Source organism: Numida meleagris, chromosome 1 (assembly GCF_002078875.1).
Source record: "Numida meleagris isolate 19003 breed g44 Domestic line chromosome 1, NumMel1.0, whole genome shotgun sequence".
Taxonomy (NCBI): domain Eukaryota; kingdom Metazoa; phylum Chordata; class Aves; order Galliformes; family Numididae; genus Numida; species Numida meleagris.
The window spans coordinates 142,326,436-142,341,636 of record NC_034409.1 but is presented as its reverse complement, the minus strand read 5'-3'; the positions used below and the strand labels follow the sequence as shown (position 1 = coordinate 142,341,636).

The window sequence follows — 15,201 nt, the reverse complement described above, 5'->3', positions numbered from 1 at the left end:
ACATGGAGCTGTTGGATTGGGTCCAGAGGAGGGCCACGAGGATGCTCAGAGGCCTGTAGCACCACTCCTATGGAGACGGGCTGAGGGCTGGGCTCATTCAGCCTGGAGAAGGAAGGCTCTGGGGAGACCTCATTGCAGCCTTCCAGTGCCTGAAGGGGCCTACAGGAAAGCTGGAGAGGGACTCTGTGACAGGCAGTGTAGTGATAGGACAAGGGAGCATGGCTTTAAACTAGAAGAGAGACTTAGGTTAAATGTTAGGAAGAAGAAATTCTTTTCTCAGAGGGCAGAGAGGCACTGGCACAGGCTGCCCAGAGAAGCTGTGGTGCCCCATCCCTGGAGGCGCTCAAGGACAGGTTGGATGTGCCCTGGACAGCCTGAGCTGGTGGGGGGCAGCCCTGCCCATAGCGTGGGTTGGGGCTGGGTGGGCTTTCAGGCCCCTTCCAGCCTAAACCACTCGGTGCTGTGTGACGGCCGTGCGGCTAACCGCTGATCCACTGCGATCCCAGATTCCCTGTGGCCACGAGGGGCACGGCAAAGACAACATCCCTCCCGATCGCGGAAACGATCCAGTGGCCTAAGCACCACCACTCCCGCGGTCTCAGCTTCCTCAGAGCCTTTCAGAACGCCGTTCCTCCCCGTTCCTAACCACGGCGGGGCCCGCTCCAGCGCGCCCCCGCCCGGCTCCCCGCCCCCGCCGCCTCCTCTCCCGCCCGGCGGGTCCGGTAGGGGGCGCTGCCCGCTCGCCGGCGGCGGCGTTTGGCCCATCGCGGCTGCCTTACCCGCGCGTCCCCGGGCCCGCCGCGGCTCCGCGGCGTTTGCCCGGCCTCCGGGGGTTCCGCTAGCGGCTCCCGCCGCGGCTGGGCCCCGCCGGGCCGCCGCCATGTTCACCAGCACGGGCTCCAACGGGCTCTGTGAGTACCGGCCCCGCCGCCGCCGCCCGGGAGGAAGGGGCCGGGGGCGGGCGGGCGGCAGTAAAGGGTGCGCCGGCGTCTCACCGCGGCGAGCGGACGGCCCCTCCGCCGGGGGACGGGACGGGGCGGGACGGGGCCGCGCTGCCGGCGGGACGCTTCCCTTTGGCGGCGCTGTGAGCTCCGCGGAGAGCGGCCCGGCCCCGCCAGGGGCTGACAGCGCGGGGTACGCTCCTGCGGGCCGGCGCGGGGGGCGGGCCGAGAGCCGCCTGCTGCGCCGCGTCCTGCCTGTGCCACGGGGGGGCACCCCAGGGGAGGGGCTGGTAACCGCCGCGCTGGGGTCACGGCTCCCGGTGGGTGATTGTCGTAGAGGAACAGCCTGTCTGAGGCGCGAGACGATGTGTAAAGCTGTGAGAAAGAACGTGGCGTGAGAAGGTGCTGGGCTGCGTGGGTGGAAAGCCGCGGTCAGTGCTTAGCGGCTGTTCAAAGGGAACCGTCCGAAGGGCGAGCGGAGAACTGCGGTCATTAGAAACATCCGTGCGAGGAGCAAGGCCCAGGGGAGATGCCGTTCTGCTGCTGCAGCGTACATAGTTCAACCTCCCTGTTGGTTTGTTTTTTTTTTTTTTTTTTTTTTTTTTTTTTGCTAGTTTCCCGAGAAACTGGTACAAAGTGCGCTCCTAACGAGCTCACCGCAGGCAGAGCAACCAGGCACCTGATTTGGCTGCGGTACGAGTGATCGCGGCAGGTCAGGCTGACGGCTCCCGTAGCCCAGCGTGCCTCCTCAGAGTGCCTTCGTCACATCTGTAGTGTTTGGTTTGAGCCACATAGTAGTACGGTTAGGTAAATCTTGGTAATTTTAATCTTTTTTTTTATTTTTTTTTAGTCACATATGTTAGGTCATTTTAAAAATTGACCTAGTTGTGGGTTTTATCGCTCTCAGAGTAAGGGTTTTAGCGTCTTCTGACATGTCAAATATGCCAGTGGTTACTGTGTTCTGTCCCACTGCCTTGTCACTCCTTCCAGCAGAGTTCCCATCATTAGCAGTGCTAACCAACAACCAGTGACCCCAGAACTCCACTGGGTGTTGGTAATGCAATTCTGAATGAGCTTCTTATGCAAAGTGTTCCAACAGTGGTGCCAGAGACAGTTTGCTAGGAGCAAGTCTGCAGTGGTTTGGCCCAAACACCTTTTTTAAGAACTTCTTTCTGATTCTGAAACTTTTCGTCAGAACTTAAATAGTTCTTTAATTCATCTGAAGTTCTTTGGTTCTTGTAAATCATCTTAATCCTCATCTGAAAAAGACAGGAGAGTAACCATTAACTCCTATAGGCGACAATTGCAGCTGGTTTTAAACTTTTTACTCTATCTGGTAATAATGAGCTAAAGAAGGTTGATAGCATCTTGAACTAGGATGTTATTATCCTTGTTTGTTGAACTGTTTATTATTTACTTTGCTAATTTTGTAACAAACCAAAATAAGTAACAGGGGACTACAGCAGACTCTGGAAACATTACAAAGATGCAAAGATGAGTTCAATAGTTTGTGTTGCCATGAGAGAATCAATTTGATAATTGTTACGTTGTATTCAGTGCAGTACACAGATCTAATTCACGGTTGGTATCCTACAAAGCTGTCTCCTTTCAGCTGGTACTCCATTAGTCACTTTTCCCCTTCTTGCATCCCATCTTCTGGTGGTTTGGGGTTCATGTTTTGATGGAAGCTAAACTGTTTTAAACTATAGGGAGACTCTGACATGATTAGGATACTTTCAAATTGCTTGTTAAGTAAGAGTTGTAAACTGGCCTTAGTTTTCACTCTCATTGTGTGGAATGGATTTAATTGGAACGTTAAGTTTAGAGTGAGGAGACATTTTTTATCAATCATAATTCCTCAGGGTGTAAAAATTATTGGGCCTTAAATTAATGTTATGGTTGATTCTGTCTTTTGTTTTATCCCATACATGGCAACTCTGGGTGCTTAAGAGAATACAGCTTGTAAATCCAATAAAAAGCGTATGTGCTTGTTAGAATTAAGTTATCGTTAAACATTCCAAACATAATACAAAAGTGTGACAGAAGAGATAACAGTACTTTGGTAGACTGATGCCACTTAATGGTACACCGATGCACTGATTCTAGGAAATGTATGAGGAAGACAAGGTACCTTCCTTCTATCCTGTTTTAATATTTTGGGGGAGGAGGTCTTTGGTTGCATGCATGGACAAAATCTCAAGTGCTAGTGAGTAAATGAGAAACTAGTGTATTTTGATTTCATCAACAAAAGGATTTCAGTTCTGTATCTGTGTGTGCAGACTACTGAGTAGCTGCACTTCCAGATTTCTAGACCAATACTGTCAGGCTCACTTAATCTGAATGCATTTTGCTTTTGTATCGTAAGGTGACTGGGAATACAACTATTGACTTTACAAGCAAGGTTAGCTCAGCTAAGCTTTTCTGAAGTCTACTTATATCCCATGGCTGTCCTGATTGTTCTTATTCTTCATTCAGGGTAAGGCAGTTGTTGCATTATTTAGAATCGATTGTTAAAATGATCCTAAAAAATATCATCTAGATCTAGGCACAGACAGAACCATTTTTTGTTACTCGATCTTCACTTGGTTGATGGCCAACTTTTATTTGTGTTAATGTACCGCTGCTATGCTGAGCAAACAATATTTTTCAAACTTGACTAGTAAGTGCAAACTATTTCTGTGTTACTTCTGAGATAACTTTATGGGTGATCCCCGTGCTATGGGTGCCAGCGCAGATGCTGCGCTACGGTAGGTGGCCATGCAGAGAAGTTCCTTTCATGGCCTGGCTCTGTAATTCACTGAAGTGAACAGTATTGTCTACATCAGAAGAGCATTCAAAGCTTGTAAGTACTTCATTGCAGATTCAGCCTCAGATATTACACTTGAGCTTGACTACTTTTGGTGAACTTTGACTTTCTCGTAAATAATGCTTGAATAGCTGGACCTGTAATGAAGTCCTTGACTTTATCCATGTGTTTTCTCTGGAGCTGTCTGGTGGTTTTGAGCAGTGTGGTTTAAATTAGTTCTTATAGAAAGTATTTCTCTAGTACTTGGTATCATAGCTCAGTGCTTTTTAAAATCATGTGTGTAGATAGAGATGTTCTTGAAAAATGACAGAAAAGAGACTTGGATAAAAGCAAGCCCTGCCAGCAAACAAGCAGTCAGATTGCAGATGCCTGCAAGCCAGTTCAAACAAGCAGGTATTTGCTAGGAGTGATATGCTGAATGCCTACCAGGCAGTGTCAGGTATGGCAGATGACTGTGCTGGGAGCCGATAGCACACCTACTCAGTGCATGACACGTGATTTTGCTGGGGGAGATGTAAAAATAAACACAACTGGTATGTGTTATGGCTACAAGGGGTGGAAATCAGGAAAAAATGGAGAACACCATTTAAAAGGACAAAGACTGTGCACAGTAGCAGAAACTTCCTCTTATCTGGAATATGGAAAGGACAGATATAGCCCTGGGAAACAAAAAAAAGCCCATTACTCTGGGTAGTAGAAGGCACTGCACAGACATACAGGAACGACTCAGCAGAACAGCATCCTGGCTAGAGCTGAGCTCGCTTGTAAAGAAAACTCACACTGTGTTTCAGAAACATGTTATGACACATAGCCTTCAGGAGGGGCTTCAAGGTGGGCTGTGGTGCTAGACCTGGGCTGGCTCCATCTTTATGGCTTTAAACAGAAAGAGAGTAGATTTAGACTAGATATTAGGAAGAAATTCTTTACTGTGAGGGTGGTGAGACACTGGAGCAGGTTGCCCAGCAAGATTGTGGATGCCCCCTCCCTGGAAGCATTCAAGGCCAGGCTGGACGGGGCTGTGAGCAACCTGGTTTAGGGGGAGGTGTCCCTGCCTATAGCAGGGGGTTGGAACTAGATGATCTTGAAGGTCCCTTCCAACCCAAACCATTCTGTGATTCTATCTGTCACATTTTGCCAGATGCTCACATCCTGTGAATAATGCAGCTGAAATGCTGCAGTGGCCAGCATGAGTGCATCGGGAGTGGCACGGGGCTAGCAGCTCGGTGCTGTAGTGCTATGTTCAATGGTGTCCGTGGGTATGTATCATAGAAGAGTCAGCTAGAGCTAGTCTTTGGTCTTAAGGTAAAACCAAAGTCTAAGTTTAAAGCATGTCGACTTGCTACACCTGGAAAATGCGTGACTACTTTGCCTACTGTGCACAAAGTACTTTGTGCAGCAGTAGGGAGGCAAGCCCTTGGAACTTATGTGTAAAGGTTTCCTCTAACACAGCTTAGGCATTTACCTCTCTGTGAACCTTGTGGTGCAATGCTAACAGTTCGTTGGATATCCCCGAGGCAGGAGTGCAGTAATGTGCTCTTCAGCTTGCCTAACCTGAAGTGTGCTGTGTGCAGGCATCAGGAAAATGATTAAGGTCCATAAGCTGATGCTGCGTGGTGTGACTGAACGAAAAATGGACTATGTATTGACTATATCAGGCTTGTGTGCTTAACAGTATTAGGCAGTATAGTGCTATCTGGGAAAGCAACTTAGCGTGTATAGCAGCATGCCAGAGTGCAGCATGGTTCAGAATGTGAGCTTGAGTCCTGGGAACGGTGCAGCCACGGGAGCTCAATTAGCCAGTCATTGCATGCTGCAAAAATGTGGCTGCTGCACTTCTGCCACAGAGCTAGCTCATTTTAGGCCAGCTTGGGGATCTCCACAGCACAGTGGTGTAGCTGTACCTGATGTCTCCAGCATTGTATATTAATAGTAGTAGGGTAATATGCTCTGTGGCTGGGAGGAAGAAGAGACTGCTCAACTAGATAAGCACCGTTTCACTTTCTATTTTTCAAATGTTCCATTTAAAACAAAGATTTTCTTATTTTTTTTAGCTGTTGTAGTTTGTGACCTAGGCTAAAACCAACTGCGCCTTGACAGCAAGTGTATAGGTTACAGGTTTGATTACAGTCCTACCAATGTCTTGTAAAAACAGGTTTAAAATGTGGTCACAGTTGGTTTCTTTTCTGACTTTCTTGCTGCCAAATGTGTTTCTGCTGCAGGACTGAAATCCTTTGGTCTTGTGAAGCATAAGACCAAACCAGGAGTGGAGGCTCGATTTTTTTCTTGTCACGTTAAGCGTATGTACGTTAAGATTCTGCACTAAGTTCATAAGCTTCTGGTGAAAATCCATTCCTGTATTGACTCTCTTATGACTGTGTTCACTTGCAGACATCGTGATGATTAACCACCAGAGTACTCTGTGACGTGGCAGTCTGAGCAGAGCATCCACTTCCTGTGCCTGTGTTGTGTGCCTAGAGGCAGGAGTTGCTTTTGTGAGCCAGGATATTTCATTCAGTCATGTCATCCTTGCTGGCAACAATAACTTCAGTATTTTCTCAGGGTCCTCTCGTGTTGCATGTTCTATTCCAAAGGACGAAGGACTGGAAAAATAATTAAACTGGATCAACCATGCTAAAAAATGATCACTCGGGGAAGATCAGTCCTCACAGCTGGTGTGCCATCTTGTGGCATCTTCCACATTCCTCCAACAGTATTACACATGTCAGTATCTCTTGTCCTCCCTGCATAGCATGCTCTGATTTGCTCTCAGCTGCTGTTCAGGACCCAGTGCATAATTATAGCAAAGACAGGCTTTACTCCTCAGATCTGATACGATTACTCCAGTTTCCTGGAAGCACATGGTGTTTATTGAACACTTAAAAATTATTCAGATGTGACTTCAGATTATGAGTTTCAACAGCCATTACAATAAAGGATGAGCAAGGTTTCCAAGTACTCAAAATGAATTGTTCATGCTTTTAGTGGTATTTCTGTCCGATGTGCCAGCAGACTTGCATCTGAAGGGAGAAAAGTAAGAGTCCTTGAAAATTCTTAACTATTTTGAAATGCCACTTCAGAGAAGTGGGCCTGCTGCCGGTTCTTGTTCAGATGGTGGGATGTGGTGGATGAACAGCTGAATGACAGCTGAAGGCAGGAAAAACAAGGAAAAAAAGCCCCACAAACTACAGATTCCTCCAGTGGATTTGATAGGGGAAGAACTGTGCATTAAAATGTCCATCAGTTATGGTTTGAGAGACTCACATATCTTGTGTGTAGGCATTAGAAGATAGTTTGTGTGTATTTCATGCCACAGTCGTAGCCCCCAGCAGTTAATTTGTGTGGAAGTGGTGTGGCTGCCTCAATTAGCTGGTTTGGGGAAGGTTCCGGATGACATTTTAAAACGCTGTTACACATCATGTTTCTTCTGCAGCGCTGGTGCGCATTCACTTGGGATTGGCAGAGAAGTGTCCTGAGCTAACCTGAGCTTCTGCAGCCACTGCCCATCAGCTGGTGTTGGCAGTGAGGTCCTCTCACAAGTCAACACTTGAGGCTTGGGCCCAGAATAGCAGTCTAACGGGTTAAGTTATTCCCTGAAAAGCCCTTCTGGAATAGCAGCTTAGTCTTGCTGCCTCTTTTGGTATTCTCAGCTGCTGCATCTCCTCACTGATGAGTGCTGAACAGGCAGGGAACAGAAAAACATTTCAAAAACTCTAGCTGTTTCTGCTACCACAGTTCTCATGTTCTTCTTAATGCAGTGGTGGCTTCTGAAGCTGTAACAACTTGTGCCATCAGCCTCCCCCCCATGACAGACTATAGATTCCTTAGAGTTGGAAGGGACCTTTAAAGGCCATCTAGTCCAACTCCCCCACAATGAACAGGGACACCACAGCTAGATCAGGGCCTTATCCAGCCTTGTCTTGAAAGTCTCTATGGACACATCTGTTCCTCAGTTCTGTCCTTTGAAAGTGGCACTGGCAGCCAAGAAAGTGGTAGGCTGTGATGTATGCCTGGGAGATTACGAGAGTGTTTTTGGGGAGAACTTCTCCAGTGCACCAGAGAGAAGCAAAGATCTGTAGCGAGAACTGGCTTTATGCTCTTCATTGTAGCATTGGCACGCTTCACCAGTGTTACAAAATTGCTCTGTTCACTTAAACGAGATCTCAGTCTGCCTGTTGCGGCAGCAGTGCTGTTATTGCCTGTTGCTTGGATGAATTGTCACTTAAAAAGTACTTTGGGATTGGAAATGTATTCCAAAGTCTTTGAAGATAATATTTGGTACATTTCAGCTTTTTGGGCTCAAAATGAGAGTTCATCCTTTCATTCTACATTCTTTACGTGACCCAGAGGCACTGTGTGTTTTCCTCCATGTGCACGTATATGTTAGTGCTGCCTGTAGACAGCAGTGCTGGGGCGGCTGCCATGACATGTTCGCATCCCGCATGCTGTTGCAGATCTATCAGACTGGAATTTTGCTTCCTACGTGTTACCTTTCCATTCTAATTAAGGCGTTTAATTTGGATGTCAGGATGCCTAGTTGTGCAGTATCTGGCCTCTTGAGTAATTTTTGGTCTTACAGGCAGAGGCAGATGATACTGCACAGCAGCAGGGGTATTCTCTCACTGGTGACCTCACGGCAGCAGTCCTTGATAAGGATCTGTGTGGTGTTGAATGGTAAAGCAAACTACTGGCTTATACCCAGAAACCCTTGAAAAAATATTTTGGAAGTTGTGTTGTTTATCTGTAAGAGTTCATATTTCTTCATTTAACTGGACAGGAATAAACTTCTCAAGCAGGATGACTTTTTGAGAAGCTTGAGAGTAAAACTTTCCGTTACTCATGTGACTTTCCCTGTGGGGGACTGTCACATTAATGGCTTGCTTACTTCTGTGGTTTTTCACTTGGTGATGTGCTTAAAAATTGAATACTATCCTCTATAATCGAGTTTACAGTGTCTCATCTGAAAGCTAGAAGGGGGATCTTGGTAAAATGGCATGTTTGCACTTTTGGATAGGGTTCTGTGGGTGATTTTTGAACACATGCAAATTAGAAATGAACTTGATATGATGAAGTTTTGTAATTGTGTATTATCTGTAATGGAATGTTAGGCACTGGAATGGGCTGCCCAGGGAGGTGGTTGAGTCACCGTCCCTGGGGGTTCAAGAAACATTTAGATGTTGTACTGAGGAACATGGGTTAGTGGGCAATGTCGGTGGTAGGTGGATGGTTGGTCTGGATGATCTTGGAGGTCTTTTCCAACCTTGGGGATTCTATGATTCTAATAATGATCTAATGGTGTGGAAAATTATGGTGAAATCTAAACAGGTATAAAACCTGTGTAGAAATATAAAACTATGAGGGGATATCTAGTAATTTGCTTATTGTGTTTTTTGTGGTCACGGGATTGTTGTGTGTACATTATTATAGGATTAATGAGTTCTTTGTAAAATGTATTTAAACTCACTCAATAATGTAAATATATCTAGTAAAATGCTAGGTGTTATGAAACTTTGGTTCAGGAATGTCTACTATTGTGACTATTCTAATGGGTCTGGTTAATCTTTGCTTTCCACTTTCTGTTGTATTCTGGTTATAAAACTGACCTTTTCACATTAAGAAGCATTCTCTAAGTTAAGTTTACTAGTGGAACACTGGCTTTTTTTTTTAGGCTTTAACTTAATTCGGTTGGCGGATTATTTAAAAAGGGGCCTTTTAAGGCTTCCGGAGGGCTTATTATTAGAGAGAGGGGGAAAAAAAAGAAAAAAAAAGTGTATAGAGAGTAAATTGAGGGATGGATAATTTTCTTATGTTAAAAATGTGAAGAACGACCAGACTTGCCACCCTCCTGATACAATTCCCAAAGAAAATCTGTTTGCAGTAGTAGAGGCTGAGTTGTTTGTTCCAAGTCACTGCCTAATTTCTCTTAAAGGATAGTAATTCAAAGGCAGTGATTATTTAAATAGAGTAAGGAAAGCGAGTCTGTAAATGCTGAACTCAGAAGTATGGCTGGGATCTGAAAAAGTAGTTATAAGCACAAGTAGATGTAATGATGCACGTAGGAAGATGTTTCCTTCACCTGGTGAGTGTCAGAAGACTGAAGATCTCAAGGTGGTGTGAGCTGCAGACAGCTAACAGGGAAGGTTCCTGAAGCCATCAGTTAGTACTTGGATGAGGATCCTGCTTAAGTTACACAGAAGTAACTTATTTTTGATGGCAGTGGGATTGTTCTATGATGAAAATCTTGGCTTTGGTGCCTATTACCATCTTCCTTTTCTAGCAGTTCAGTCTTCTGGCATGTGCAGATGTTGTTGACTGAATCATTTATGATGGTTTAACTGGATACATGCTAAGTGATCACTGTGTTATGCTTCTAATGCAGTTCTGTTCTTCCTCAGCTCCTGCTCTTTCCTTCCTATTAGGAGTTTTAAAGTAATCATGTTATGCCTTTTGTTATGTAAGAATAGTGACAGCAGAGCTACGTGTTTCGTGATAATACCCTGCAAAAAGGCAGTTTCCCTTAAATCAGGTTCTGTGCTATAACTGGGATGTTGGGAAATAAGTAAATGTGATAAAAATAATTGCATCTGTGAAAAAGGGAAAAGTCATAGAAGAATAGTGTTGCAGAGATTTTTTTATTGACTTGAATGGCTGCATTGGGTGTCTGACTTTTTTTTGCAGCAACTACACCAAGAGCCTAAGATGAATTGCTGCGTATACTTGTGCTGGATGTTCCACTTGATGGATTTTAGTAAATGTGCATTGCAGGTGCTCCCTGTTGTCTGCATGCTTTATTTGGAATGACGTTTTTGGAAGTCCCTCTCTTAGAAGGAAAGAAGTTATGATTTTGCACGTGATTTTATTAATTTCTTTATTAATAGTTACAGTGATTGAATGGAAGGAGGATGAATGTTGTGTAAGGTAACTTAAACGTTCTTCCTTGAATGGTGGATCCAAACATGGTGAAAAGAAAGGAAATTTATTCAAGGCATTTATTCATAGCCTTGAGAATAAAAGTTAATCTCAAACACAAAAGAAACAGTTGTATTTGTTTTAACTCAATTTACACGAATATTTTGCTAGCAAGAACAAGTAATTGTTTTGTTTCCTGAAACATTGAGTGTTACGAGGGGTGCATAGGAGAGCATGATCTCTGTAGGTACAGAGGACTTTGAGTAATTATAACCAAACAATTTATTTCACGAGAGAATGTTGAAGACAAAATGTCTAATGAATATTTGTCATTAATATCTCCGAAGACTTCCTTGGGTTTGGGTGTTTTTACTATCTATTTGCAAAGGGACTTGATCAGACAAAAGCTGAGGTGATGCACTATTGTTTTCTGATCACTTGTCTAAATATGCCACTTTTTACATGGAAGAGATTTTCCTCTAAAGTGATTTTCTGTTTGTTTGTTTTATGTCTTTAAGATAAAGCACCTTTGTCAAAGAGTCTGCTATTAGTCCCAAGTGCCATCTCTGTTCTGTTGACTCTGCTCTTTCAACATTATCAGAAGTTCTTTGCGTATAACCTACAAGCTATAAAAGAGGATTTTCAGGTAAGGATCAGTTAATTTTCTGTGGCAAGAGACTGCGAAATACTCTCTTCTCTGTATTTTTTCCTTTCTTTTTCTCCTCTGGTTCTTTACCTTTGTTTTCTGCTCTAGAGCAGCTTGTTCTTAGTTTTTATTATGTAGGCTGCAGCATGTAACAGGCCATTACCTGCTTTTTGTTTGAAGTGAGAAAAACTGATCTGAAACTGTCAACACTACCTTTCACTTCTTTCTTTTGTCTGGGAATTGATTGTTTGTGTCACCTCTCCTTCCAGCCACTGGCAGTTGGGAAGCTTGCTGTGAGCAAAATATGACTTAACCCACGTAGTAATGAAAGTATTTTGATATGGATGTCAGTATCTTCTTGTGCTTAGTTTTTTTTTTGTTTGTTTGTTTGTTTTTTGAGGCTGGAGAGGACTGTTGTGGTCAGCTACACTTGATAACCTACCATTTATTTTAATGACAGAGGACATAACTTTCACACTGTAACTTCTTCTATAGTGAATTGTGAGAAACTGAAATTTTCATGTTGGAGAGAACTGCTTTTCTCATCAGAGAATTCCAAGGGAGAGAATTTGTCGTGCTCTGCAGTAATCTGTTGACTTGGTTAACTATCTTATTTGATGTTTGTAGCTTATTCCCAATTCAAACAGGGATATTTTATGTTACAGGTATTACATCTTGTAATACATCTTATTTCTGAGCTTAATTAAGGAATCCTCTAATGCCAATTCTAGTTTTCAAAATAATGCATGTAAAAGTTTTGTGGGTTTTTTTCCTTCTATTTTCAAAATGGCATGCTGTTGCTCAACAGAAAAGGGTCAGCTTTTATAATTAACCTTTCCCCTAATCTTTTACAGTCACATCTGAAAAAGCAGATAGTACACTTCATGTTTTTGAGAATGTTGGCTGTAGCCTACAAGCCTTAAAAATTATTAGACCTAGCTAGTGACTCTGCATGTTGTTGCACACTGTGATCTTTCTTGTCAAGTGCAAGAGCTGCATTACAAGGAAATTTTGTGAGTTTGGAGTTTTTTTTCCTGAAGTTTGCCTTTATAGAATCATAGAATCATAGAGTTGCTCAGGTTGGAAAAGACCTTCAAGATCATCAAATCCAACCACAACCTAACCGTACCACCCTAAAGAAGTGTGAAGAGTCTTTAGACTTTAGAAGAGTCTTCTCTTTCCATTTATCTGTGCTGCCGAAAAGCTTTAGTAGCTGTGTCTTATTCAAAGAAACCATCTTTACTGTGTCATAAGCATAGACAACTGTGAGTATAGGAGCTATGATATTTTTGTTGTGGTGCTTTGGGGAAGTTGTGTGTGTGATTTTTTTTTTTTTCCTGAAATTATTGTTTTATTTATTGACAACAAAGTAGATGAGGCCTTCAGACGGTTGAAATAAGCCTCACATTTTCAGGCCCTGGCTCTCATGGAGGGCTTTAACCATCTTGATATGTATTGGGAGAGCAATACAGCAGGGTATAAGCAATCTAGGAGGTTTGTGAAGTGCATCGATGACAACTTCTTAGCACACATATTCAAGGAGGTGATGAGGGAAGAGGTTTTGGCTGGATTTGTAGGCCAGATAAAAAAACTATAGAGGATCTGGAGCTGGACTCTGCTTGGAAGAGTTTGTTAGAACAAGAGGTAACGAACACAATTTGGATCCTGGGAAATTCTGCGTAGATAAAAATATTTGCTTTATTTTTTCTGAACTGTGAGATTGGCCGAGTACTGCAGCAGTTGTGGAACTTGCATTTTTGTGGGTGTTCAAGTCTTGATTGAACATGATTTCAAGCAGACTGAACTGATTAAACCTACTTAGAGCAGTACACTGGATTAGATGATCTCTGGAGGTCACTTCAAAAATAATTTTTTTGATAATTTATACAGTTTACTAGGGGGTTAGTATTTCCATTTTTATTTGTAAATGTGAACTAGGATCATGAAAATTGGGGTTGACTTGATTTAAACTGTAGATCTGTTTTAGTAGATAGACTTCTTGTTTGAAAACATTTTTAAACAGACTTCTTGAAATCTCTGTAGCATTCTAGTTCTTTATTTCCTTCCTTTAATGCTGTACTGCCTTCCTGCTGTCTGACTTTAGTCTTATATTAATTTACTCTAAGCACAAGTTCTCTGAAAAATTTCTGTGAGAGCAGAGAGACTTTAACCTTCTTTACCTTCTAGATTTGGAGACTTGTATGTGGGAGAGCAATATGCCTCGATCTGAAAGACACATTCTGCAGCAGTCTGCTCATTTACAACTTTAGAATATTTGAAAGAAGATACGGCAGCAGAAAATTTTCAGTAAGTTCTAGAGTTGCTTTTTTCTTTTAACAGAAATTGCTATCTACACTGCTTAGAATCTTGTCATCTTGGATTAATGTTATTGTTTTTATTACTAATATTCCATATGGAAACGTACGTTAAAGAGTTTTGAAGTGAATTGGGTTTCCATAAGTCAGAATTTAAATTCATCTTGCTATCAGTAAATTATTCTAAGTTTGCATCTGTATCAGTTGAAAGTTACTACACCCATAGAATTTATTTTTGGTAACAAATGAAACTCTTTTTCATTCTTCAGTATCTCAACATTTAGATCTGAAATTATGCTGTGCTAAATATTTTATTTGTCTTGATAGAACTAGTTTAGTGATTTTCTTATTTATTAAGAGATATATTAAAATCTTGATTTTGAACAATTCAATTAATTCAAACTAAACTTTTTCTTTCTAGTCCTTTTTACTGGGTGCTTGGACGCTGTCAGCTTTGTTTGATCTTCTCCTTGTAGAAGCTGCTCAGTATATATTTGGCATCACCATCAACAGCTTGCCTTCTGGTTTGTAAGTAGCTCCTGGTGGATTGGTTATTTTATATATGGTTTTAAGGGAATATTTTGTGTAGGTTTGAATTTAAAAGCCTTTCTTCATGTAACCTTTCAAATTAAGTATAATCCTCTTTTGAACTCCAGTGTGTGGTATAAATATTATATTTTCTAACACTCATTTCCTAATTGTGATCTGGGGTTAAGGTACTTGAAAAGTATCCATCTGATGACGACTTTCCATTCTGTTAGCACCAGATCCATTGTTAGCATGACTGAGAAGTGGCTTGCAGTGCACAAATTAGCACCATATTTATTTTTGTTCTGTTCAATAAACCTGAAAACTGAAATCAGATTGGTGCTGATTTTTTTCTTAAATACCAAAGATAGCTTAACTCTAATTCATATGTTTATGTTCACTTTTAAATGCGTATGCAGTTATGTGCATTTCATTCTGGCATTTCATACGTGTGTGTTTCAAAAAATTGAGCATATTATTTAATTTAGAGTTTGCATTTGAAGTTCTTAAAGCCTTAAGGTATTTAGTCATTGAGTTTTGTGTAACCTGTATTTGACATTTCTGCCATTAATAGTAGGAGGTGTATCTGTTATGTTAGAACCATAGAGCTTGCAGAGCCTTTGTGGTTAAGAGACATCAGCCTCATATAGACTTGAGTTTATATATATCGCATGCTCTGAGGTGGTAATAAAAGCTCTTGAGACAAGACTTTAAATGCTGAGCACCATGCTAAGACTTTTTTAGTGTATCTCTTGTAAGTAGCAAAAGGCTGATCTGACAATAAAGATAAAGCATGTGTTTTATTGTTACAAAAATACATTCCTTGTGATGTGTGAGTATTCAAAAGGAGTCTAAAGCTTGAAGAACACTTCAGTGTTTTTGTGCTGGGACACACAAGCTGCTAGAGTATCTAAACAAATATAGCATTTTCATCCATGTAAAAAGATACTTTGTGCAAGTGTAGAGTGTAATAAGAATGCATATCACACAGTGAACTAATAAGCACTTCAGCTACTAATTTTTTTATGACATTTTTATCTATGACTGCATAAGCTGTTA

At 42.2% G+C, this 15,201-nt stretch overlaps 1 protein-coding gene across 2 annotated transcripts in view; it reads left to right on the top strand.

Annotated features, from left to right (window-relative positions):
* Window positions 774–15,201, top strand: part of UBAC2 (UBA domain containing 2) — a 92,742-nt gene continuing 78,314 nt past the window's right edge. The window contains exons 1-4 of one of the 2 annotated variants that reach the window (XM_021416115.1): window positions 774–911; window positions 11,172–11,299; window positions 13,487–13,606; window positions 14,036–14,142. In XM_021416115.1, coding sequence (XP_021271790.1) covers window positions 881–911; window positions 11,172–11,299; window positions 13,487–13,606; window positions 14,036–14,142 — 386 coding nt within the window. In that variant the 5' untranslated portion in view covers window positions 774–880. Of the gene's footprint in view, window positions 912–10,635; window positions 10,658–11,171; window positions 11,300–13,486; window positions 13,607–14,035; window positions 14,143–15,201 lie in introns of those variants that run through there. The other variant, XM_021416125.1, reaches the window with a different exon arrangement.